The following is a 26157-nucleotide window of genomic DNA, read 5'->3' on the forward strand; positions in this document are numbered from 1 at the left end:
CATACATGCAGACAAAACACCCATATACTTAAAATAAAAATACAATAAGCTAAAAAGAAGAGGAGGAGGAGGAGGAACCTTGCCCAACCATTAAATGTTATAGCAAAGGTTATTTCTTACTTTTTCTTCTGTTTTTTTCTCTGTGTGTCTATGTTTAGGCCAACTCAACTTTTGAAGAACTGGACCGAGTTAGGAAGCTGGTCAAAGCCTGGGAAGAAGTGGGGCCCCAGATCTGGTACTTCTTTGATAAGAGCATGCAAATGACAATGATCAGAGTAAGGATGCTCACAATAGAGGATGGATTAGAAGGAGCGGGGCCATAGAGATAGTTCATCACAACATAGGATGGGTTAGAAGGAGAGGGGCCATAGAGACAGTTCATCACTACTGGAGTCAGATCACGCTATAACAAACAGAACTCAAAGCACCAGTCTGGAAACTGTTACCAAGTGGAGTCACTGGCATTAGGTAGGAAATCTGTGTCCTAATCTCTGGGGGGAGGGGGACTTAAAAGTTATCACAAGATCAGTATCTTTCCCATGAATTCACTTGAAGGTCTCAGGTTCAAAAGCGTGTCTTCTGAAGAGGCCAGCGGCCAGCTCTATATTACCAAGATGGTCACATATGTCTACATGGCCTCATTCGCAGTGTCGTAAAGCCAAGAGGCAAGAGTTCGCAATAGCAGGGAAATTAAAATGGGAACAAAACAGAGAGCCATAAAAAGAAAATCTTCCATATCATTTTACATGCTCAGGAATACCCCTCCCACCCTTCCATCTGTCTCTCCTCAAAGTGGCAGGAATACATATACCTTGTCCTGGGAGGAAACCCTATCAGCTTGTTCAGTGAGCCTCTTTTCTCCATCATTAATCATGAAAAATGAGAAATGCTCTAAGAATAAGACCAAAGAGCCTATGGAATCCTTAATTTCTGTGATTATCTTTCTTCTTTTCAAGGATACCCTGGAACACCCAACAGTTAAAGACTTTATAAATCAGCAGTTTGGAGAAGAAGGTGTTACCACTGAAGCCATATTAAACTTCTTCCCTAGCGGTGCCAGAGAGACCCAAGCTGAGGACATGCCCGACTTTGACTGGAGGAACGTATTTAACGTCACAGATCACGTCTTACACCTGGCTAACCAATACCTAGAGGTAAGCGGCCATCACTCCACTCGAGTGCCACAGTGAGCCTCTTAACGATAATCTCATGGGAAAGGCTAGAGATCTGTCAGCCAGACAGCTGGTGTTGGCTTTGGTCTTTCATCTTTCCCATGAAAAAAGTAAGAGTACCATGGCCGTCTAACAGGTCCTCTTCTAGAGGGGTGGGGGGGGCCTCCTCTATACTTGATGAAGATTTCCTCACATCTTGCTAGCTTCGTAACTCCTCTGGTTCTTTCCTCCTCCCTTCCAGGGCACATCCATCCTCAACTTCCTCCCACCTGCCGTTGTTCCTATGACCTTCTATTGGCTAGTGTCCACCAAACCTTGAGTGTGAGCCTCAGGTATCGCTGGACACACCTCCCCCAAAGTCTTAAGGGCCTATAAGACTCAATGAGTCTCAAAACAAACTTACACCCTGTTTTCCTAGTAAACCCCTTCACTTTTTTTTTTTTTAAATATTTTTATGGTTTATTTAACTTTATTTTATGTTCATTGGTGTGAAGGTGTCAGATCCCCTGGAACTAGATCTTCAGACAGTTGTGAGCTGCCATGTGGATGCTGGGAATTGAACCCAGATTCTTTGGAAGAGCAATCAGTGCTCTTAACCATTGAGCCATCTCTCCAACTCCCACCCCTGCACTTCTTAAACCAATTAATCCCATAGCCTTTGCTCAGATTCTCAAGCTGAGAACATCAGGGTCATCTTTAACTTCTCTTTCTTCTCCGCTCTCAGTGAAAGAATGATTCTACACTGTTACTTGGTGCCCATGTCTGGGCTGCATGCTTTTGTCTCTCCCTGCCTTATCTCATCCTCCAGCAATGCCATGAAGTGTACAGTGTTATCACTGTCTGTATGTAGACGCAGAGGCCAAGGCTTAAAGAAGTTGAATAAGATCCCGGCCATTAGGAGTATCAAGCAGAGTCCAAACGTGGGTGTGCCCGAATTCAGAGCCAGCCCTGATGACCTTCTTCTCCCCCCTGCTCCACCCAGTCAAAGTGTCTGTCTTTTCCAACTCCTCAATAATCTCTCAAATCTGCCTTTTCTCGCTCTCTGGGCTCTGTGAGGGCCAGAGGCCTTGTACCAGCCTGTCCGTGCAGCTTTTCCCTGGATTCCAGGGTTCAGTCTCTGCTAATCCGGGCATTCCTCCACACAGACACCGGCCCCACATTCCAAGCACACATCTGTTTGCATCACTCAAATGCTTCGAGTCTCAGTGACCCAAGCAGAGAGCATCTGGCCTGTTGCTCTCCGTTGGTAGTGCCTCAGCTGCTGACAGCCCTCACTGGTCTTCCACCAAAGATTTCACAGAAGGAGGGTAGGAACGCCCTTCTCACAGCATAAACAATACCCCCCAAAGGACCCTTGCTCCACCAGGCTTTGGGGGCCTTAGTGCCTCAGGAAGGGAGTGATTCTAACCGGGAGGCCTGGAACACACTTTACTCTAAGCAAGATTCATATAAAGTGAGGGAGAATTTTCTCAAAAGGAGAAATGTGTATCTGCTCAAGCCTGAAGTGGCTTTTCATTTTGCCACCATTTACCTGTTAATTCTCTGTTTGTTTTCTTTGTGGTTCTGGGGGTAGAACCCAGGGCCTCATGCATGCCAGGCAAGTGCTTACTACCATGGAGATGCAACTCCCCAGTCCTAGTCATCCGTTCCTTGACACTTGACCCTCAAGGATTCCCTCTACTTTCACATACGCTTAGAAAGTTCACCCTCCCGTGATCTGCAGCCCTCTCTTCATACACCTCAGGCTCTTGCCCAAGTTCAAGTACTGTGTGTCCCTTTCCGCTTGAACAGCTATCTGGCATCCGTGGGCACATCTTAGTTATCTTCAGATTCTCTACCTCAGCCCCAGGGACTTTTGCCTCTAAAGGCCAATCACACCCAATGGGCTGGGCCTCAACCTTCAAAAATCTAGGGCCATTGGAAGGTTTAAGGTCTCTGGGCACATGCCTTTAATCTCAGCACTCAGGAGGTGGAGGCAGGCAGATCTCCGTGAATTTGCGGCCAGCCTGGTCTAGAATCAGTTCCTGGATCACTAGGGCTGTTACACAGAGAAACTTTATCTCAAAAAAGCAAAACAACAACAACAACAACAAAGTTTGGAGGTGCTCATAGAAATAGGAAGGGAGGTTAATCTGAGGTCCACAGGAGAGAGCTCTCCCATCCCAGATGGCGAATCATAATAACTCACTAGTGAGAAACGGCCTGGCTGTATGTGTTCTTGAGGATCCCTGCTGCCCCAGAGCCCCCAGCATTTCCCTAGAGTATGTGAACCTCCTTCTCCTGAATCCTAGACATTGGCATCCCTACCCACGCTCCGATGTAGCTTCGCCGGAAGTACAAACAGCGATTCCTGTCTTACCAGGAGACAACAATGACCTCAAGTGCTTTTAGAAACCATTCTGAGCATCAACCCAGGCCAGCTAACTCAGAATTTCCAAAGAAGAGCCCTGGTGTCCCATATTTACATATTTACAGATCTATTAGACTAGGCGGAAGAGGCTTGCTGCTCTCACGTACAGCTCCCAACTGATCTCACATCCCTGGCTAGGCCCACCCCCACCCCCACTGCTGTCTTAATCTTACTACGTACAGGGCCTGTGCATGGGCGTGTGTGGACATAGGGGTATTTTTTTTAATAGTGGTTCTCATGATGTTTTTGTGAGGTGTATGAAGACTAATTCTTGCTTTGTTTGACTTGACATTTGTATCATGATGTATCATGATATGAAAAGTTCCTTCCTTTCTTCTTCCTTGCTCCCTTCCTTCTGCACTCTACCAACTGAGCTATATCCCCAGCCCTAAAGGAATTATTTTTCCTAAGTGTCTTGTGTTTAACATAGTAGCAATAGATGCTTAATGGGTATTAGTCTCTTATACAGTTAAGAATTGAAGCCGGGTGGTGGTGGCACACACCTTTAATTCCAGAACTCAGGAGGCAGAGGCAGGTGGATGTCTGTGAGTTCGAGGCCAGTCTGGTCTACAAAGCGAGTCCCAGGATAAGCTCCAAAACTACACAGAGAAATCCTACCTCAAAACAAAAACAAAACAAAATAAAGAATTAAGCCTACAGGCTGAGACTTTCCTAGACTCAATTCTCTACTGTTTGTTCTTCTGTTTTCATCTGTGAAGTGTGGATTTGAGGAGCATTTAGCTAACATTTTGGCTTGTTCTGAGAATTAAATGAACTAATTTGTGCAACCCGCTATCATATAAGAAGCATTAATCCATATTAAATGTTAATCAAAACACAAATAAACCTGGTCTAAGTTGAACCAAACCCTCAACTGGTACCCCTGTCAAGCTCATGAAGTTAGCCCAGGGCTTTGAAGAGCAGACCACTGTGGCCAAGGGTCAGTGGCCGCCCCATGGGGAGCCCTATGAGGCTTTGAATACCAGCAGCAGTGATGACTCGGTTTCTTATCATCTCGCTCCTGGGAATGGAGAAACAAGTAGTTCAGGGACAGGAAGGAGGAGGTTCAGTAGGGGAAGACAGGCAGCGAAGGGCAGAGCCCCTCAGGCCATCCTGAGTTTTCTGCATCTGCTCTTGTGTCTTGGGCCATCTTGTAGGAGCCTTGAAAAAATCCCCCCACCCCACTCCAGAATGTCTGAGTAGTGCATTTGCCACGGAACCCCTCTCTGGTGGTTCTAAAGGTTTCTCTTGGTCAGGGAAGCCAGTGTGTTACCACCTCTGCCTTATTTAAGAAGGCCAGCTTGGTACCTCCTTTCCAAAAATGGGGAGACTGAAAAAGTTCCTCATGAGCCAATCTAGGTGCCCATGTCTATGTCTACTCTAAAAACAGAAACCAAACAAAACACTTAAGGAAAATTAGGCGAATGAATTCTGCTACCCGTAACAATTGGGCACTTAGTTGTGAGACTGGAAAACAGCAGAAGCTCTAAGAACAATTCCTCACAATGGAAGGTGAGAATGATTAAGTAGATTTTTTTCTTCTCCTCCTCCTCCCCTTCTCCTTTTCCTCCTCCTCCTCCTTCTCCTCCTCTTCATCTTCTTCCTCTTCTTCTTCCTCCTCCTTCTTTTGTTTTTGTTGTGTTTTGTTTTTCAAGACAGGATTTCGCTGTAGCTTTGGAGTCTGTCCTGGAACTAGTTCTTGTAGAGAAGGCTGGCCTCGAACTCACAGAGATCCATCTGCCTCTGCCTCCTGAGTGCTGGGATTAACTAGAAGGGCTAAATTTCTTCCTTCCTGTTTAGGGTGAGGCCCTAGGACAACCTGAAGGGTGTCCATTCTCTTGTATTTCCTTGTGGGTCCAAGTTAAACTGCTGTGTATGGGACTGTCCCACCTGTACCACAAGGGCTACAACCTCTGCTTCTTATTAGTCATTCTGAGAAATGCGGCCGTCTATGGCTTGATTTCTGTACAATTCTGTACAATTCTAAGTAACAATACAAGGACAGGACGAGAGACAAGCATGGAGGCACAGAGCGCTTAACACGTTCGCCAGACCTATGTGTAAATTCTAGACTGGGGGACTTTTCATCTAGAATGTGGGGATGATATGGCCACTCTGGGCTCACTCGTGCACATGGTGGCAGCTGCTGCCCAGAACCATGTGCCAAGTCAAGAGTACACCTCTTCTCACACTCAGAGACTGCCCGAACATTAGTCAAGGTTTGTCATGCTGAACTCTGGGTTAGCCTTAGTGGACTGGCTTAGAGTCTAATCCCAAAGGCTAGGAGGATAGCTCTGGGGTGCCGGACTTCAGACTTCAGAGGCTGAGAACCTTTCCTATCCTCAGACTATCTGTCAGATACAGCTTTCTGTGTAGCGTCCCTCACCTCATGGCTAAGATCTGCCTTTCTGCTCTTCCTGAGAAAGAAAGGTAAAAGTAAGACAGGCCTCTCAGTTAGAAGGTGAACCGTGGTCTTGGGACAGGGATGCTAGTGCCATTTGAGAACCTCCACCTCTCCCACATGTGGAAAGGTTATTCCCAGACATTGTCTCACCACCCGCTTCTCTAAATCTGAAGTTGAGCCAGTACTTCATAGGTAAACACTTATGTGTGTGTATGTGTGTGGGGCTGTGTTTATTTACTTACTTTGTGTGTGTGGTAGAAGGCAGTGTAGGGTGTGCCATGGCAAGTCTGGAAGCCAGAAGACAACCTGTAGAGTGATTTCTCTCCTGCCACATGGGCTCATTGAGTTGAATGCAGGTTTTCAGATTGAATATCCAGTGACTTTACCTTCTGAGTCATTTTGCTGGTCCACATTTAGGTAAATATCTTAAATTCTTAAGCACATACATTTTATTCATAACCTATATTTGTCTCTATTCACATGTTTTCTGTAGAAAAAGACAATTATGAAAGTTAGCTAATTATCCCTCTCTTTACCTTCTAGTTGAAATAAACATAGATTTCTCTCCTCTTCAAATTTTTGGGCAGCCAAAGGTTTGGCCTGGAATAAATCAGACACTATTTACAGTTCACACTGGATTTGAATCGCTTAGCACATTTGAATTTCAGGCCTCGAGTTTCATATCAGGAAGCTGAATTCAGCCAAACGTTAATATGAAAATACCGCTAATCAGAGCATAAAATTATACTTTCACCAGTAACAGCTACCTTTTGCTAAGTCTTGAGAAAACACACATTCCTTAACTGCCTTTCCTTGGCTATCAGCTCAGCTAGTGTGTGTACATAACGCTATATGAACTAGATGACGGTTATTTTCTTGAGTTATCAGTGCCCATTTTCTTAAACCACTTTTCCTTGGTATGTTTAATACTTCTGGCTACATGCCACCGCCATCCAACCATGAAACTCTCAGGAAATTTTCAGGCTAACATAGGGAGGAAATAAAAAGGAAAAATGAGGTTAAATTGTGTAATGTGTCATGGAGTTAGCTGTGGAGCTATTGGCTGGTTACCCGTGTTGCTCTCTTCTGTTCATGCAATGACCCCAGATACTCAGACGGTATTGTTAGAAGAGTTGGATTGAGTACAGACATCTACACCACAAGAACAATTATTATTTCAAGGGCTGTGAACTAGATCCTAAGCAACTTATAGGCAATCACCGTATTTTATGCCTCTTTGAGCTCTCGGATATCTAGAACTCAGCTGGAGAAAACAGGTGGAAGGTAGGCTGGGGACATGGGTGATGGGTTCTGCTGCCTTGGGGAGCCAGCATTGCTGTGTTGGACACTTTCACTTGTCATTCCTTGCTGTGCTCCCATCTGCCTGCTGGCCATAATGGCCATCATTGTGTAGACTTTAAAGCAAAGAGTCTAAGAGGCTCAACTTCCCAGTGGGGCACAGAAGATAAGTGGGCTTCAGAATTTGTTCTTTATTTTTATTTATCTTATTTTATTTATTTTTTGAGACAGGGTTTCTCTGGGTAGCCCTGGCTGTCCTGGAACGCATTCTGTAGACCAGACTGGCCTCAGACTTGCAGAGATCCCCTTGCCTCTGTTTCTGGAGTGCTGGGATTGAAGTCTCTCCTCCAGGCTGGGATTCTAGAATCTAACACAGGTCTGTACTGTCTCCAGTGAAAAAGCTCTTTTCCCTGTGATGTGCAAGGTGATTGCAGAGGCTCTGCAAGTGTCGTTTTTTTTTTTTTTTTTGCTTAAAAATAATCAGATGAAAATGAGAACTCATAAAGGTTGGAGTTCATTCTTTTGTGTAGGTCTTTGCTTGAACTGAGCTTGAGATATCAATTAGTTACTGCTAACCCTTGACTCCCCATAACCTCACCCTCTACAAATACAAAATCAAATTTACAAGTCATCCGAGTTCTGCCGGTCCTTCCACCTTCTCGCTTTCTTCTTCCTCATTCGTAACTGCTTCCAGAGGCCTGCTCTGTCTCTCCTAGCCCCTCACTAGGCTTCCAGGTTCTTGCTGCTTCTGTTCAGTTCCCATATCCTCTCCAATGAGACAGTTCTAAAACCCAAGCCTACACTGACATAAGGCTCACCGCTCCTCCAGAATTTCTCATCCCCGAGAAGGTAACTGCCTCCACAGCTCTTTCTCGTCCTAGGAGCCGGCCCCAGACCTCCCAGCATGGACAGTGTCTCCTTCTCACACTCGCTCTGCTCCACTGGCTGGTCACGCCCACATCTACACGTCAGGACCCAGCAGTTCCAAGCCTTTTTCTCCACACTGTATTCCCTCCATGAGAGGCCGATCACAGCATGTCCTAGCCCTCTCCCCACCTTCGTTGACCTGACCACATCAAGGGCTAAAACTTGAACACGTTTTTCTTTTTGCATTCCCAGTTTTCCTGAGTAGATCTGTAGCGACGTCAAGCAGATACCAAAAAAGGCTAAATCTCAGCAGAAATTAATATTTGTGTTGAGTCTTAAGGGTCAGATCCACTGGTTCAGAAAATCAGAAAGACAATTTAGGGCAGAGAGCAAAATTAAATGAGTCACAGAGGTATGGACCTTCTGGGCAAGTTCACAAGGAAGGGGAAGTCTGGGCAGAGGGTGTCTGTAACAGAACTGGTGTGTCTGGAGTCGGCCGGCAAGGGTGGTGAGAGCTTCACACTGTGGGCAGCAAGATGCTCTTCAGCATCTCTGTATGGACTCTGCTACTTGGGACAGCAGAGCTAAACCTCTATCTGAAAAATGAGGCTAACCCAGGCTGTCTGGGTGACAGCTACTGGTGAGGCAGAGCCGAGGGCCTGTGACATGGAGGGGTCTTACTGGTTGATACACAGCCCTGTTATTATCCAGTACAGTAGCCCTCACCTCCAGGTGTCGTTAAAACAATGGAACAGGACACGGCGGGGGGGGGAGGGGGGGGTCAAGTGCCCCAGGTTGTTAGCCACGAGAAGGTAACTTTCACTGGAACTAGCCGGCTAGAAAACGTTGACCTGGTAGCTTTGCCCCCTTACGAGTCTTTGTTCCAACTTGGCCTTTTTATTTGTTCCAATACTGCATTTATTATTTATTTATTTTAGAAACACCTTTATTCTTTTTCTTTAAGTTTTTTTAAATTTTTTAAAATTATTTATTTAACTATTTTATGTGCATTGGTGTGAAGGTGTCAGATCTCGTGGAACTGCATTTTCAGACAATTGTGAGCTGGGAATTGAACCCAGGTCCTCTGGAAGAGCACTCAGTGCTCTTAACCGCTGAGTCATCTTTCCAACCCCATACCTTTATTCTTTACTGACATGCATTTCCCACCTCCCAGACACTGTGCATTTTCTCGCTCTTTGGGAGTGAAGGTGCCAGAAGTCTGTTCACAGTGCCGGTGTACACAATACTATTTATTCCAACACCCTACCTCTAATTCACCATCCCAAACAACCCAAACAGCCCAAAGTGGTTTTATGCCGTGGCTTTTCCGTGGAGCTGGAAATAAATCTTGAAGGTTGCAGTTTACATCTGCCAGGAAATTAATTCTGGGATGTTTGCCCACATTCCCTGGTGTTTTGTTTTGCTTTTTTAAAAAAAGAAGCCCAGGTGTCTGCATGAATACCATCGGGACCACAGGAGGCCTCCTCTAGCATTTATCGCTGTTTTTGAAAAGATGGAAGGCAGGATTAGAAATCCTCAACGCCTCCCTTATCTCCCAAGACCTGACCTAGATGCCTTTGGGGTTTCGTGGTCAAAACTATGTCTATTAGTGCATAGCTGTCAGCACAGTGCGCCAGATCCCTTTGATATCGAGTTCAAATGGAAAGAAGAATGTTTCCCTACTGCCTCCTCTAGCCACGGTTTACCACGTAATAGATGATCCCACGAATCTATTCTTAATGTGTATGAGCTGGAGCCGTCACAGCTAAAGAAGGGAGCCTGCTGGCCCAGCAGCGTCTCCTCCGAGGTGTTTTCTGTAGCTGTGTCAGCGACTGAGTGTCTCCTGCCCAGGGTTGGGGCACGGCTGCCTGTGCGGGAGAGGGTTCCAGCAGCTCTCCCTTCCGCCAGGGTGGGCTGTTTCCAGAGCTAGGAAGACAGCGGGGAAGGAACCGAGGGCCTGTATGAACTTCATGACGTGGCTTGGCTATTCAGGAAGATGGGGTAGGGGTGGGGAGACAGATACTGGCGGTGACCACACACACACACACACACACACACACACACACACGAGACACAGGAAGGACTCTGAGACCCCTTTGTAGGCTCGATAGCTGCTTTCTTGGCTGTCAGAGGGCATTGTCATGGTTCTTCCTGAGATTCTGAACTCCTGCTGGGACATTTGCTTGAAACTGACCTCTGAGGGCTTAAGACGCTGGCTTTATTCTTTCCCAAATCGCTGTGCTGGGTTTACAGTTCAGCATTTTACACTTGACAATCTTGTTGTCCTACATTCTTCCCTAACCCCCAGGATGGCACAGAATCGTAGAACAAGATAGCATTTAAAAATAGACTCCGTGACCTCCTTAGAACCCAGTATGTTGTAACCGACAGGCTTGTCACAATAGGCTAAATACATCCAACCCAGGACCTCGGCAGGGGGTTCTGTCATTAGCTCTGCCTCTTACACACATACGTGCTCCAATATACATGCCCGTCAGCCAGGATCTTAACTCCAGGATTAGTGTAAGTATCAGGGGGGATGAGGTCACTTGCTGTGAGGTAAATGGCCTCCCCATGAGAAGACAAAGCTACACTGTGAACCACACCTCCCAGGGTCCCTTGTGGGTCTTTGGCTCATATTTGAAGCAGTTTCTCCTTCTTCCTCTCAGTAAGAAAGTTGAGGTGAGGGGTACTTGACATTAATGTTTGGTTTTTATAAGACCTTCCTCTATGCCGCGTCATCTGAACTACCGGCCGGTGAACAGCTAATAGACAGTAATCAAAACTCACCACCTCCCCAGCTCCCAGTGCCCAGGCGGCTTTGGCTTCTGACCATAGCATTGTCCTGGCCAGGTGGAGAACCATGGATCAACTCAGGACAGTGTGTGTCCTCAAAGAGACTCTTTGAAGGAAGCAAATAACTGTGCTTCTCCCCTGATGAACAACTGTCATTAATGAAGACTAACCTGGCAGGAACTTGAAAGTCGTTTGATTATTGATGTCCAAGATATTTTACAAAAGCAACAATAAAATGGTATTTATAAGGGACAACGCAATGTGCTGTAGAGGCTGAAAATGGATTCTGCCCAGAGGAAGTTTGTTTCAGTGAATCTTGTAACTGGACTTGGAAGGATCACAGTAACAAACCTTTATGTGATGTGAAGATGAACATATATACAAATACAAATACACACACACACACACACACGCCCCTTAAACCAGTTTGGGGCATGAAGTAAACCATCAGTATTTGTAGTTGGTGTTTATTTTTTTGTTATGTTTTTGCAATGTTGGAAAATAAACCCAGGGCCTTGTACGTGCTAGGTAGACATTCTACCATTGAGCTACACCCCTGGCTTTCTAGTCTTACAGCGAGGCACCGACTGAGGCCTTTACAAACACCATCTCATGTGTTTATGAGCCCTTAGAACAAACCTCTGAGATTGGGCACAACTCAAATTCCAGTAAGAACATCAGAAGCCACAGGTAGGAAACAGGAAGAGAGAATGGCAGAAAGGACTGTCTGACCCCCACACTCCACCGTGCACCCTCCCAAAGTGATGATGAGGAAGAAAATGGGTCAGATGTTTTAGAATAGAAGCGAACATTTGAGAACCTGCTAAATTTTGTGTACTCCAGAGTACCAAGGTCCCCATCTAGGGAAACATGACAGGAAACATGGCCATGAATCAGCTGCCTGATAAAACAGCCAGGATGGAGGCCACGTCATCACAGGATTCAACAATGTCATTGAAAACATCATCTGTTTATTCCAGTATATAAAGACATAAGGTTCAAAGAGAATGCGCTAGATAGCCTTGGAAGTCACGTTATTAGTCATGTGTTTAATTATATCAGCTCCCACACACACACCAAGAATTATACTCAAAGTACATCACAACAAAGTCATTTTATGACTTGCTGCTAGTTTTTCATGAGTCTGGGATGTATAGAATCTTGTTCAAAGCATAGAGCTAGATCTAGATCTGCCCATCAGGGCTTTTAAATCTAAACCAATTCAGAAAATTCTTTTTGACTCCCTAGCAGGAGAAAGTCTGGTACCAAAGACCACGTTGAACAGAACACAGCCCTGACTTCAAAGGACTCATTACCACTAGAGCTCTGCTGGCCCCCATAGCTACCAGCAGCTCCATAAAATTTAAAACTTGTGCTTACGATGCATTTGTGATATCTTTAGTATTCCATAGCTATGTGAGATCACTGACCACCATGCTGGGCAGGGCAGACAGCGAACAAGTCAGTCACTGCAGAAAATTTCTCTAGGCAGTGCTGCTCTCAAGTAGGGGACCTCCACTAATAATCAGGACTTTGTGGACGGCCTATGGGCATACTCCCAAAGAACTGTGGGGCACAGCCACGCCTGCGCGGGAACTTCCAAACCCCACACTGATGACATGCGTAGATTTGCTTCTGACTTCTATTGGAAGTAAGGCAAGGTTCTCCACACTTCTGGTCCCATCTGTTTCTGATAAAGTGAGGACAGCAGATCATAAGACTGAAGACATTTCATCCCAGGGCATTGTGAAGCTAGTGAGTTGCTAAGAACATTCCCGGGGTAATATCTACTGCTTAAAAAATAAAACTGCTTAGAACAACTTTCACCTCCCCAAATCATTTTGATTTTATTTTAGAAATTTAATTTCAAAATGATTCTAATTGCCATTTGTTTGTTTGGTTGGATTTTGGTTTTTGGAGACAGGGTTTGTCCTGGAACTAGCCCTTATAGACCAGGCTGGTCTCACCTAGAACTCACAGAGATCCGCCTGCCTCTGCCTTCCGAGTTCTGGGATTAGAGGTGTGCACCACAGCTACCCGGCTTGTTTGTTTGTTTTATTAAGATGATATTTTTAAATCTTTATGGTAGTAACATAGTCTGGTAATTCAACTCATGTCTACAATGTTTAAGAACCAAAACAAGAAAGAACATTTCTCCCTTTTCAACCACTAATCTTTGCTCTGTTGCAAATGCCATTTCCCCTAGTCACTGTGAGAAACATCACAGGTTGTTTTAACCAATAATTACTCTACTGTGCTGAAAGAAAACCCAAAGTAGCCGGGCGGTAGTGGCACATGCCTTTAATCCCAGCACTCAGGAGACAGAGGCAGGCGGATCTCTGAGAGTTCGAGGCCAACCTGGTCTACAAGAGCTAGTTCCGGGATAGGCACCAAAGCTACAGAGAAACTCTTTCTTGAAAAACCAAAAAAAAAAAAAAAGAAAAAAGAAAAAAAAAAGAAAGAAAAAAGAAAACCCAAAGTAAATCCTCCATTCTCTTTTGGCACTCCATATTGAATTTCTTTCTGTACCTACACCCTCACCCCCAGTCTCTAGCAAACGCTATTTTATTTTTATGTAGGTCTGACTTACTAGTCCCCTCAGTGAGTGAGAAGATGTGACATTTGCCTGTGTCTAGTTTATCTTAATTAAACACACACCAGTTGTTAACTTGACAAACAGCCAGAATGGGATTATTTATTGCTTATCTTTGTCAAACCTGTCAAATTTAAACATGTGCTCGGGGGTTTGGTTTTGTTTTTTGTTGTTTTGTCGTTTTTTGTATTTTTGAGACAGAATTTCTCTGTGTAGCTCTGGCTCTCATGGAATCCACCCTATAGACCAGGCTGGCCTCAAACTCATAGAGATTCACCTACCTCTGACTACTGAGTGCTGGGATTAATGGTGTGTGTCACCACTGCCAAGCTAGTAAACACTTATATTCTATTAACTCAGTCCCGAAGCCTCCTTGCCCAAACAGCAATCACCAAACCTGTCTCCCATAGTGGTGCTGCTGGGTTAATTACTGACCAATGGCTGCAGACTGGCTTCTCTAGCTGCCATAGAGTTTATGCACTAGACACCACACACGCACACACAAAACTGTGAATAATGTAAGCTGTTTCTGCCCGGAAGAAATGAAAACTCCTTGGTGTGTGATCTACTGAAGTCCTTTGTCTTGTCTTAGGACTGGCCAATGTTAATCTTAGCGATTAAGTCCTGTTTGCAAGGCAATGATTGAAGAAAACCTATTTTCTTTAGCTCTGTGATGTATCTATTCTTACTTGTATTTCTTAAAGAAATACCAATCCAATTTCCTCTCAACCTCATGAGTTCTTTAAACCTTGGCCCTGTTGATATTCTCACCCACCCATGTTTCTCCAGTCCCTTATCAGTTAGAAAATAGATTGCTTTGTTTTCTTCCCTTTTATCAAGAACACAGAGACTATCTCATGGGAGCCTCTCCTAGGGCGCTGAGCCTAGGCAGGACAATGGTTCAGAAAACCCAGGGATGGTAGATTAGTAACACCTTGGGGTTCAAATACACTTCTGTGTTGTGCTCTCATACTCTGGGGTAGGCTCTGGATGGGAGGAGTTACAGCAAGATATCTGATATGCAATCCCAAGGGGATTGTGACCCACAGGTTGAGAACCAATGCTCTAGAGCCTAATATTTCCAGGCTACCAGGTGAGGATAAGCAATATTCATTGTTCCACTTATAGGACTCTTGGGAGCACCTGGAGGACTCCCTTCATAAGCCACACCATGCTGGATGTGCAGTGTAGACTATCCCTCGGGGCCCTGGTGTATAGGGAGGCACTCTGGGCTGGAGCTGGACCCTGGTTCTACCCTTAACTCAGCATTTCTGCAGTTTCTTCCACAGCACAGGAAAGGTTCCATCTGACTTCCGGCTCCCCTGAAATTAACTGAGTCTGAATGTACTCAGTGGTGTAGCCTAGTGTTCCCTGACGCGTCCCGATTGTTCTCTGATCTATTTCTGCTTAAAACCCCACAGCGGCCTTATGGTATTCTAGGGATTGTCTGGAGTGCTCCTGGTTTTGGCCTGAAAGCCCCTGTCCTGAGAAACCCCTCAGTTGGCCAGCAACATCCCCAAATCCAGCAGAGTGAAGGATCTGGTCCCAAGCACTCGCCACTTCTCGCCCAGTTCACTTCTCTGTGTTTTGTGACTATCTGGGGAGGGTTTTTCTTTTTCTTTTTGTTTTGTTGCTTTTGGTTTTGAGTTTTATCAAAATGTTGGTGCCCTGGCTTTGCCTCTCAAGATTCTGAAATAGAGCTTTTGGCGTCTTTTTAAAGCTAGCCAGTGCTCCAAAGCTTGAAGGAGGATGGCGACCACTGCTCTGTTCTTGCAGGTCCCCAGAGACCCCAGTACTGCTCCCTGTGGTCAAGCTGACCTCCATTTCCTTTCCTCTGCCTGTTTTCTGTCTATCTGCCTCCTGCTCAGGCCTCTTCCTCCACGCAGCCTTCCTGGGTCCCTCCCAGGAGACCCGGTCCTCCTCTGGATGTCCTGAGTCTTTCAGGCTAGCCTCCGTGTCATTCCACCCTGCACTTCTTGGTTTACTACAATCTCTCCCTCATCAGGTTTGAGTTTGTTTCAGGAAGAGATTGTTATCTTCTCTCCTGTACCCGTGGAGCCAGGCAGGCTCTGGCATGTTGCATACACTCGGTAAATATTCGTCGAACAAATTAATCAAGACAAGGCCATCTGACCTCTTGTGAGTTACATTCTAAGAATCATGGACACAAAACCCCCAGTGTAAAACAAATACCAGTACAATATAATTACTTCAGTAAGTCTCTACAAGTGGGGACCCCGATTCCATCTAAAAGAAATTCTAAATTTTGTTCTTTTATAGTTCTCTCTCTCTCTCTCTCCCCAAAAGAGAAAAAGGACATTGGGATAATTCTGCTCTCTCATCATAAGGTTGTAAATGGCAATGATTTCTCGATGAAATCCTTTTGGCTGCCTGCTTCTTTGCTTTCTTCTTCCGGGTTCTTCCCTCAGCTGGCTAGCCTGTGTGTGTTTGGAGAGAGCCAGGAAGGTTCAACGCCAGGAATGTTTCTCTCTTTAAAGCTCTTTTATCCTCAGGCATTCTGATCTTCAAAGCAGCCAGTGTCCACTGTGACCCCACTCCCTTGCCTCCCCACGCTGGGGAGTGAGAGCCTTGAGGATTTGTGTCATTTTGAGGACTTGCATATTTGGACTGCCTTGGCCAGCTGGGTAGCACGGTCTCTGTTAACTCTTCAGGGATAAGGGCCTGCCATCATTTCCAGGACCCTTGCACCCCTGAACCTAGGCACATTAAGAAATTAATGCTAGACCCTGGAGTTACACAAATATTAGGTACATAGGTCTTTTTGTGGGGGACCTATCCCTTGACCAGTAGCGTTTCCTCTGTCTCGTTGTCTGCAATTAAGTCTCAAACTCTCTCCACCTGTGTGGTTTTCCGCAGTGCCTGGTTCTGGATAAGTTTGAAAGCTATGACGATGAAGTTCAGCTCATCCAGCGAGCCCTGTCTCTCCTGGAGGAAAACAGGTTCTGGGCTGGAGTGGTATTCCCTGACATGTACCCCTGGACCAGCTCCCTGCCTCCCCATGTGAAGTACAAGATTCGGATGGACATAGATGTGGTGGAGAAGACCAATAAGATCAAAGACAGGTGATGGTTCAGTCAGGGCTCACGGGATTTCTCCCCAATCCACAGTGAACTGTGTTCAGTAGAGAGGGGAGGATTAAGGATGAATGCAGCCCATAAATGAATGAAGGTAAGCTGAATGGGAGGAGGGCTGATTGATTTGAGCAGCTCCAAGTAGATGGAGCAATCACCTTGTGATTCCCAGACATTGCTGGAGTTATTCCTGTGATCCAAAGTAGAACTGGATAGCCTGGGAACATTGAGGACAGTGGTGGTTCTCAACCTGTGGGTTGCGAGCCCCAACAACCCTTTCACAGGGTCACAGGTCAGATATTCTGGATATCAGCTATTTACGTTATGATTACCACAGTAGTAAAATTATAGTTAAGAAATAGCAGCAAAAATAATTATATGGTTGGGGGTCACCACATGAGGAACTATGTTAAAGGGTCGCAGCATTAGGAAGGCTGAGAACCACTGATTGAGGAGAATGTTTCAAGAGATTGAGTTCTAGGGTAAGTTTTGCTTGTAAAATGAGTGGGTTGCCCATCCGCACTTACATCCTCCCTTCCTCCTACACCTTTTCAGGTACTGGGATTCTGGTCCTAGGGCAGATCCTGTCGAAGACCTGCGGTACATCTGGGGAGGCTTTGCCTATCTACAGGACATGGTTGAACAAGGAATCACCAGGAGCCAGACCCAGGCAGACGTTCCAGTTGGAGTCTATCTCCAGCAGATGCCTTATCCCTGCTTTGTGGATGACTCGTGAGTCCCAGGCCCCTATCTTCCTCCCTGAGCTGAATAAACCAGGATGCTCTCTAGGCTTCAGTGTCTCCCAAAGGAACGCTGGGGACTGGGACCAGACTGGGGAGACTAGGCTTCTGACTGGAGAAGCTGCTGGCTCCAAGCTCCAGACAGAAGCAGAGGAGAAAGTAAAATGGGAAGTGTGGGGGTACAAAAGGGACATCAGAGGTTAGAACATTAGGAGTGAAGTTGGAGGAGGAGATGCCCGCTGTTTAAATTTCCTCTTCCCAGTATGTTTGCTATGTGGAAGGTTCTGGTCGGAGCGTTTGCCCACTGACTGCCAGATGGGCAGATTTGGACCTGCATGGCAAATAGGTCTGGTTCCTAGGAGCCTCAGAATAACGCAGCTCCTTCCCTAATTAACATTCCTATGATGTATGTTTGGGGAAAAGGTAGAGGAATGTGTCAGATGAGCTCTGGCCTCCTTCTCTGACCTCCCCCATCCTAAAGCCTGACCTTCTGTTGGCTAGTAGCATGCTAAGCAGCAAACAGCCCACTGTTTTGTTGAAAATGGATTTTCGGAGTGCTGGAGGAAAAGACAGAAAAGAAGAGGTGCTCAGAGGCTTATCACCATGATAGATGAATCAGAAACGCTCCCTCAGCTATAGTTGGCTTAGGAATTTAGGTCCTGGGGTATTGGGAAAACGGGGGAAGTCACTGTAGCCAGTGCGTGTGGCTGTGGGGTTCAGGAAGCAGAGACAGCCGAACATGGAGAGTCCAGTTACCAGATGGCGAGGTCGGAAAGAAAATAAAGGCCAGCGTGCGCACAGGAAAGCCGCTCTCAACGCTGTGGCCCCATCAGTTCTCCAGCTCGGCGGAAGACAGCCGAGATAACAGTGGCTGTTCTGCCGTGAGCTTTCCTTTGGATAAGAAGCAGAGATGAGAAGTGGAGCCAAGGGCAAAAACCCAGGTCCACTTTCAGGTCACAGAGGGAGGGGCTGGCAGGGAACCAGGTAGGTGTGGAGAGGCAGTGGGTGGGACCCGGGGGTCATTCAGTACGGGAGAGTCCTCTGGCGGCTAACCCCAGAAGTGCATGCTTTTCGGTTGTTTGGCTCTTTCCCTAGGGCCATTTTGAGTGAAACTATCCTCCCACGCTGGCACTGGGCCCTTCCTGTGACAACACCCAACAGTTTCAATAGATAATAATCCCAAGGGCTTTACTAGTGCGCCATTCCCAGGGAAAACCTGTAAAGCTCACCCTAACTTGAGTTCTTCGTGTCAAATGCATCTCGCTTGCTGAGATCGTATCCCAGGATGGAGCTGCTCCACTTGTGCCCGGCTGATGGAAGCAGTGACGATGGAATCACTGATTTCTTCCAGTCACAACCTGTGGCAACTGGTCTGTAATCTTTCCCACAATCCTTTGCAGTCACGGTCTGTCCTATACGACAGAGGTGGTATAGTTTTATTCCTGCACTTAGGGAGCGTTCATCTGGGTGGTCTGGAAAGACAAGGTGGCAAGTGCGAAAGACGTTTTTTAAAGTTCAACCTAGCGTAGGTACCATGATTTATTTTTCCGCTTTCCTTTCCTTTGGACTTCATTCTCAACTCTTCGTTGGATAAGTATTTCCTTCATCTCTCCCAGGTACAGAATGTTCTGTTCTGTTTCCCCTCCCCCTTTTAGCTTTATGATCATCCTGAACCGCTGTTTCCCCATCTTCATGGTGCTGGCGTGGATCTACTCTGTTTCCATGACTGTCAAGGGCATTGTCTTGGAGAAGGAGCTGAGGCTGAAGGAGACCTTGAAGAACCAGGGTGTCTCTAATGCTGTGATTTGGTGTACCTGGTTCCTGGACAGCTTCTCCATCATGTCAATGAGCATCTTCCTCCTGACGCTATTCATCATGGTAAGCCAGGTGGAGCAGACCCTGACATTTTTAAGGGTTCCATTGTACCTGGTCTCTTCCTGTTAATGTAAGTGTGCCTGGGCTAGTTATCTGAGCACAAAAGGTAGCACCCCAGCTTTTCAAACCAGGTGGGACACTTGGAGAGCCAGCACCCCCAACCTCCCTAAAAGAGCCGTTCTGTGATGACATCTTCCCATCTTACCCTTCTAGCCCAAGGGAACTCATTCATTGCCTATATAGGTTTCCCAGTTCATTTCATGACCGCGTAGAGAGGTTGCTATTACCAAAGCCCAGTATGGAACTGCTGTGTGTTCAAAGGTTGCCTCTCCTTTTAGAGACAGATATGAGTCTAAAGAGTGTTTCCTAGAATTTCCATTCCAATATCCAGCTACAGTTAGGATGAGGCGAACACTGACAATGGTTTGAGGGGAAGAGATCTGGACAAATTATCAACCATCCCCATGGCCAGGGCATTAGCTTCCCCAAGTGGCATCCTTCTGCCTGCAGAGATCTCCAAGGACTGTTTTAAAGGATGGAATTTGGAGCCTGAACTTTCTCAGTGATAAGGAGTTTTTATTGCCATAGAGCAAGTCATTCAATCTTCTGCAAGTCTGTGACTCCTCTGCAAGCCAGAACTGAAAATAAAACATTGTTTCGCAATTTATTGCTAGCCTAAATATTTTGAGTCCCATCACAGAAGAAGATTTTTTTGGACTTGTTGAAATAGGAATACACATATTTGATATTTTTTGGTGTTTTATTGGATGGAAGTCGGTTTCTGATGTAGATTCAGCAAGCTTGTTCAACTTCATCATTGCCACCATATCGGGTACCACTCTGCATGAAGCAACATGTGCAGTGGGCCAGACGACATGAGTGTCTCCTATCCCATGATGGATCATAGCTACCTGATCTAAGACTGTCCCATCATATATCCAAACCAACAGGGACATATGCACTTAATCAAAATCCTGCCTTTATTTTCTACTAAAATGTCCTTAATCTCTCAACCTAGTGCGCCCTATCTTTGCTGCTGTTATATTATGACCCAGTGAGCTATGGTGGGGCGCAAACACCATGTTAGAGTCCCCTCCAAAACAATGTTGAGGTGGAGGTCACTCTACCCAAACAACCTCACCCCACCCAGCATGGCTTGATGTTTACAAAGGATACCAAAGCTCTGCCGAGGTGAGAGGAGCCGCCACTCCCTCCTTATCCACCAGGCGCCCTCTGCTCTGCCCATCCCTCAGCCTGTGCCTTCCCGCAGTCGGTGTTTTGTACCCTTGGAATTAAAGGACTCAGTGAGTAAACATGAGGATGAATGGCCTCGGCTTGCCCTGACTTCTTACTGATAAGTGGCCCTGAGATCTGCCTCCCTAAGAATGGGTTTTTAGGACTTCAAAGCTTTTAGGACGTGAGGTAAGGAATGTTCACCGAGAGCTCCTAGCACAGGGAAGCTTCTCCTTGTGGGAACCAGGACACTGTTCCAATAATGACGGAAACAGAGCTTTTCCACACCAAAATAAGGTCTTCCTTTGAATGACTCCCCCTTTTTTGCATGGCCCTTCCTCCCCAGCACCACTGTGCAGGAAAGAAGCTGGGAGCAGGGACAATGGGAAGGTTCCATTGTTCTTCAGTCTACAAAGAGCAGAAAGGAAAGTGGCCAGTGGAGGAAGCTGGGTCCAGGAAGTGGTGAAGCTGGCTGAATGACTGGCAACCCTGTTTGAAAGCCACCAGAAAGCCCACAGTCTAGATGTTTGCAGGACTTTGCTCTGGGCTCAGATAAGATGTTGAATTCGTTCTACAGAGAACAGTAACGACTCTCCAGCTATGACCTTTATTTAGATTTCCTCAGACTTAGGTTGGCTTTAACTGTGGCTCCCATCTATCCCTCCCTTTTGCGTAGTTCCCCCTCATCTGTTTTTCAATCTGTTCCTTCAATGCCCAACAGGCACGAGAGCATGAAGGAGAAACGGTGGCTGGAGCAGATAAGGAGCCTATTAGTTCCACTTGGTTCTCTCCGGTGCAAAACAGATGTCATTAATTGGCCTCTCTCTTTTCTGCTGAGAGAAAAGCAATGATTCAGGGAGCCCCTACCTGTAGAGAGCCCATTCATGAGATGAGGCAGTTCCAAAGGATGAGGGAACGCGGAGAAAAAGGCGGAAAGGAGAGCATGAGGACTTTTGATCTCGGGAACGCTATGCTGTGTGACATGTCTGTGTTCCCCATTACACCAGAACTCAACTATGTCCCATTGAATATATGGAGGTGGCCAAGTGGGTACCAACTCTAAAGCCTGAGACATACTCCCAATATCTACTGCTTGTACCTTTGTGTTCCTGAGGAAAGAATGGGCTAACCTATAAGTATTTGGGGATGCAGAATTTGGATGGAACAAAAATGCTGGCCTCTTTATGGGGCTTGTAGTGATAGAGATGAAAAAGGTCTAATACAGTTGAACGTCTCGGTCTGTCCTACAGTGTAATCGGGCAGCAGCTTGTTCAGAAAGCGTCATTAGTTTGTTCCTACTTTCTATGTAGACAATGGAAGATACTAAGTCTTGTACATAATGTAGGTTCTATGAAAATCACAGCGTTCATGGATGAGGAGTAATAATCCTCTTCTAAACGCTCTGGACCCATTGCTGATACTCCCACCTGTGTGAGTGACAAGCCTCAGGAAGCCGGCACTGACGGTCAGTCAGCAGGCTGAGCCCCAGGCAAAGAGCCAGGCTTGTTTGGGTGGCCTCTCCTTCTTTGTGGTTGCAGAGTGCTGGTGATACTGCAAGACCTAACACACAGGTCTTCTTCCCACGCCCGAACACAATGTCCTTCCCACTGTGAACTTGCTGAGTTGACCCATAGAGCTATTGGCAATTGAGGGATACTGAGGGACCCCATCAGAAGAGTTATGGGAAGTTGAGGGATACTGGGGGCAGGACAGTCACTGTCCTTTAGGGATCCGGCTGCTCGTGGGTTATTCATGTTCCAGTGGATGTTCACACATCCATGCACATGTGTCTTCTGATGGGGTCCCTCAGTATCCCTCAACTGCCAATAGCTCTTCTCTGGGTCCCCTTCCGTCCATGCTGGAACACTGACTGCCTGGGCCTTATGTAGGTATCCGCAGCTGCTGTGTGTGCCACAACCACATCATGTCCAGAGGACACGCCACAGTTCTGTCCATCTGCCAGCTCTTCTGTCCCTCACATGCCCTCAACCATGAAGTTCCCTGCTCCTCGGAAGGTGGGAGATTAAGAGCTGACCCACTCACAGCTGAGAACTCAGAGCTATTTATCCTTGACACTTTGACCAGTTCTGAGTCACTGTGTTAGCCGCTACCCTCAGCGAAGGAAGCTTCTCAGACCACAAAGTTGAAGGCAACAAATCTATGGGTACAAACAGAAATATTTCGAACGCAGTTTGATAAAAATGACCTCTTAGGAAAATGATAGTAGGTTCTTACCCTGGGGCTTATTATCACCCCATCATGGGCTTTTGACCAGTTTTCTAGTGGCTCAGGACTCCACCGAAGGAGTGAGGAAACGTGACAAAGAAAATCTTGATTGCTTAAAGTCCCCACTTAGAGCTTAGTAGGCAGTTGCTGACTGGGTTTAATTACTTGGCAGTTGGGTTTTGGTTTACTGGTATAGGAGTCCAGATCGCTGGAGCTGGCTCAGTCTAGTGGTTTCCCAGTTAAGTTTTTAAAAATAAAACATAGTGTTGCCTAACGGACATGGGGAAGACAGAAGAACTCCGCACATTTGAGTGTGCATGTGGAAGTCTAAGCACTAGCAACTGGCTGCAGGGGCCCCTTCTAAGACAGCAGAAGGCTTCAGAAGGCATCACTACACACACAACCCTGCCTCTGGGCACGGCTGAGAATTATTGGTACACAATCTCTTTGGTTTCAGCATGGGAGAATCCTCCATTACAGCGATCCCTTCATCCTCTTCCTGTTTCTGCTGGCCTTCTCCACGGCAACCATCATGCAATGCTTCCTTCTTAGTACTTTCTTCTCCAAGGCCAGCCTCGCAGCCGCCTGCAGTGGGGTCATCTACTTCACCCTCTACCTACCGCACGTTCTGTGCTTTGCCTGGCAGGACCGGATGACAAGTGACCTGAAGACGATCGTGGTGAGCCTTAGGGCTTCCCCCTAGCCTGTGATAGAGATTTCCTCTGATGACTTGGTGGCCTCTTGGCCTGCTCTCTAAGAAGGTTCCCCTTTACCTTTTGACTCGAGAGTTCGTACGATTGAAAGGCTGATACCAAGCTCAAAGGTTCAGGAGTCAGAGTGAAAGCAACCTCCCCCCAGCAATGCAGACTGGCTTGATGAATGCGCCCTAGGAAAGGACTGGAGAGCCAAGCTAGCTTCCTTTGTTTCTGCATGAGAGGAGAACCAGCCGGCCCATTGCTTCACCCTTCTTTTCTTCCTTCTTGAAAAGGGTCAGATGAGAGGAAGCTTGGCCCCTCCCCCTTACCGTCTGTCTGCTCAGAAAGAGGGTGGCATCAGTTCAAATGGGGCTCATTTTTTCCAAAAGAAATTGGATCAGTGACACCCTATCTTGTCTGTGCTCTAACAGCACTTGCAAAAAAAAAAAAAAAAAAAAAAAGGATGCAGAAATGAGCCTTTACCACTAGGCTCTCTGGCCGAGAGAAGACTCTAGAAGTTGTTTTTTGATGGCTTGAGAGACCTTTTAGCTCGGGATTCCCAAATAAATATAGGTCTTTTTTATTAATTGTTGTCAAGTAGGCCATTTCTACCCTCTCATTAGCCGGCGCTAATCAGCCTCAGCCCCAAAGGGCGCAGTTTTCTGGCCCTCCAGAGCCTCCCAGTCTTTGTAGTAGTCCCGGGACTCCTGCCTGCCTCTCCGCCAGAAGAACCTGTTCTCGGGACTCCAGCTCTGGCGCATCTGCCTTTTATTATTTCACATGTTAAATAAGAAGTTAATTGCCACTATTTATAGCACTTAGTTTTCTAAGACAGTCACAATGGGTAATAGTAAGAAACCCTAGTGACTCAGGCTGTGGGCAGAGCTGGGCAATTTTGGTAATCGTCGGGTTGTTATGTGGTCCTGGGAAGCCACAGCTTCTTGGACCTACCAGGAAGCTTCAGATTTGGCAACTAAGGATAAGAGCCGGGTTGAGTTCATTTTAAGCGTGTGTGCGTGTATGTATGCGTGTGTGTGTGTGTGTGTACATATAGCAAAAGGGTTTCTTGCTTTGGGGAGAGATAGTCTGAACTCTGTCCAGGATCCTCCAAATTACAGGGAACCCCTGGCAAAGGCAAGTGTGCTCTGGCGTGTCAGGGACCACCCATGGTGACTTGGTGGGTCACTTTCTAAAATGCCTGCTCCACGTTTTCTGATCAGTGGGCTAGTTTCGGCACAGAGGACTTAAGATGCGACCTAGCATCCTTGCTGACCACAGGAAAATGGTGACTTCAAGCCCCCTTCATGTGGGAGTCTCACAAAGTGGCTTCATTTGGCATGTTTGTTCTGCCCAGAACTGTGTGGTCTTCTGAGAGTGGAAGGCTGAGGAGAGGGTGGAGGACGCCAGGGGAACTTTCCTTCCTTTGGAGCCTTTCCTATGTGCCACTTCCTTACACCCCTTTACAACCTAGCTTGTCCTATTGAGCAGGCAAGAGGAGGCTCACTAGGTATTGGGTGGGAATTTTTCAGGCCTGCCAAGCATTTCCAGAACTCTCTTCCCTCGAGAGGACCCCCGTAAGCCCTCCTTGAGTAGCCTGACACCCAGACACGACACAAACCCTCTTTGGCCCCCCTCCCTTCCCTGTCTTGTGGCCCTCTGGGCTCCACTGTCCTCTGTCTCCATCGGTGCCCCTCTCCGCTCTGCAGAGCCTGCTTTCCCCTGTGGCGTTTGGCTTTGGCACAGAGTACCTGGTCCGCTTTGAAGAGCAAGGCCTGGGCCTGCAATGGGACAACATCGGCAAGAGTCCCGTGGAAGGGGACGAGTTCAGCTTCCTGCTGGCCATGAAGATGATGCTTCTTGATGCGGCTCTCTACGGCTTGCTTGCCTGGTATCTCGACCAGGTTTTTCCAGGTCAGCAAGGAAGACTCAGGCTACTTTATCTCCCGTGGTCAAGGGAGTGAGATTTGTCTGGCCCAGTCCTCTAGTTTAAACTTGATAGCTCCCTAAGCTATTTGAACAGAAGCTCACAGGGCCAGCATCTGAATTTACAACTAGAAGTTAAAACTCCACCAACCAGTTATTGTCTCCACTTTAGAAGCAGGTCTAGACTTGGAGATGGGGAGGTGGCTTGGTAGGTAAAAGTACTTGTTATGCAAGTGTGAGGACCTGAGTTCGAATCCCCACAACCCACATAAAACTCTGGCGTGTCGGCAAGGGACCGTAACCCTAGTGTTGGGAAGTAGAGACGAGGGGATCCCAGGAACTCTTTAACCAGCCAACCTGGCCAGCACAACAAGCTGCCGGTTGAGCAAATGACCCTGTCTCAATGGACTCAGGTGGGCGCAGCAGAGGAAGGCACCTCCTCTAGCCTTGGCAAGCTTGCTCATGAGTATGTCTACCCACATACATGTGTACATATGGCTACATATACATGTGTGTGCGCACATGTAAACACCCACGTACACACATGACAGGGACAGGGAGAGAGGATACTGGGAAATAGGTCTAGAATTGGCTTTCCTGTCGTCACCAATCCATCTTCCCATTCCAAGCCTCCTTCCACCAACACTACCTACAGCCGGGTCCCCCTCGCTGTATGCAGGTGGAACCTTTGCAATCAGGCCAGATGGTGTCAGCACTCTGTCCCATCCCCTTCGTGGTCCTTTCTCCTCATTCAGAGTAAAACCCAGTGTCCCAACTCAGGCTTCATCATCTGCCTTTCTGCTACCCTCTTCACCCCCTGCCTTCCCTTCCA

The 26157-nt window shown here is 46.8% G+C and overlaps 1 protein-coding gene across 1 annotated transcript in view; it reads left to right on the plus strand.

Moving 5' to 3' along the window:
• Abca4 (ATP binding cassette subfamily A member 4) overlaps positions 1 to 26157 on the plus strand; it is a 124838-nt gene that overhangs the window by 44102 nt on the left and 54579 nt on the right. The window contains exons 10-16 of the mRNA XM_057793337.1: positions 159 to 275; positions 957 to 1154; positions 16419 to 16624; positions 17189 to 17365; positions 19029 to 19251; positions 23165 to 23386; positions 25109 to 25313. Of these exons, the coding sequence (XP_057649320.1) occupies positions 159 to 275; positions 957 to 1154; positions 16419 to 16624; positions 17189 to 17365; positions 19029 to 19251; positions 23165 to 23386; positions 25109 to 25313 (1348 nt within the window). The remainder of the gene's footprint in view (positions 1 to 158; positions 276 to 956; positions 1155 to 16418; positions 16625 to 17188; positions 17366 to 19028; positions 19252 to 23164; positions 23387 to 25108; positions 25314 to 26157) is intronic.

This window comes from Chionomys nivalis, chromosome 18 (genome assembly GCF_950005125.1).
Source record: "Chionomys nivalis chromosome 18, mChiNiv1.1, whole genome shotgun sequence".
Taxonomy (NCBI): Eukaryota; Metazoa; Chordata; class Mammalia; order Rodentia; family Cricetidae; genus Chionomys; species Chionomys nivalis.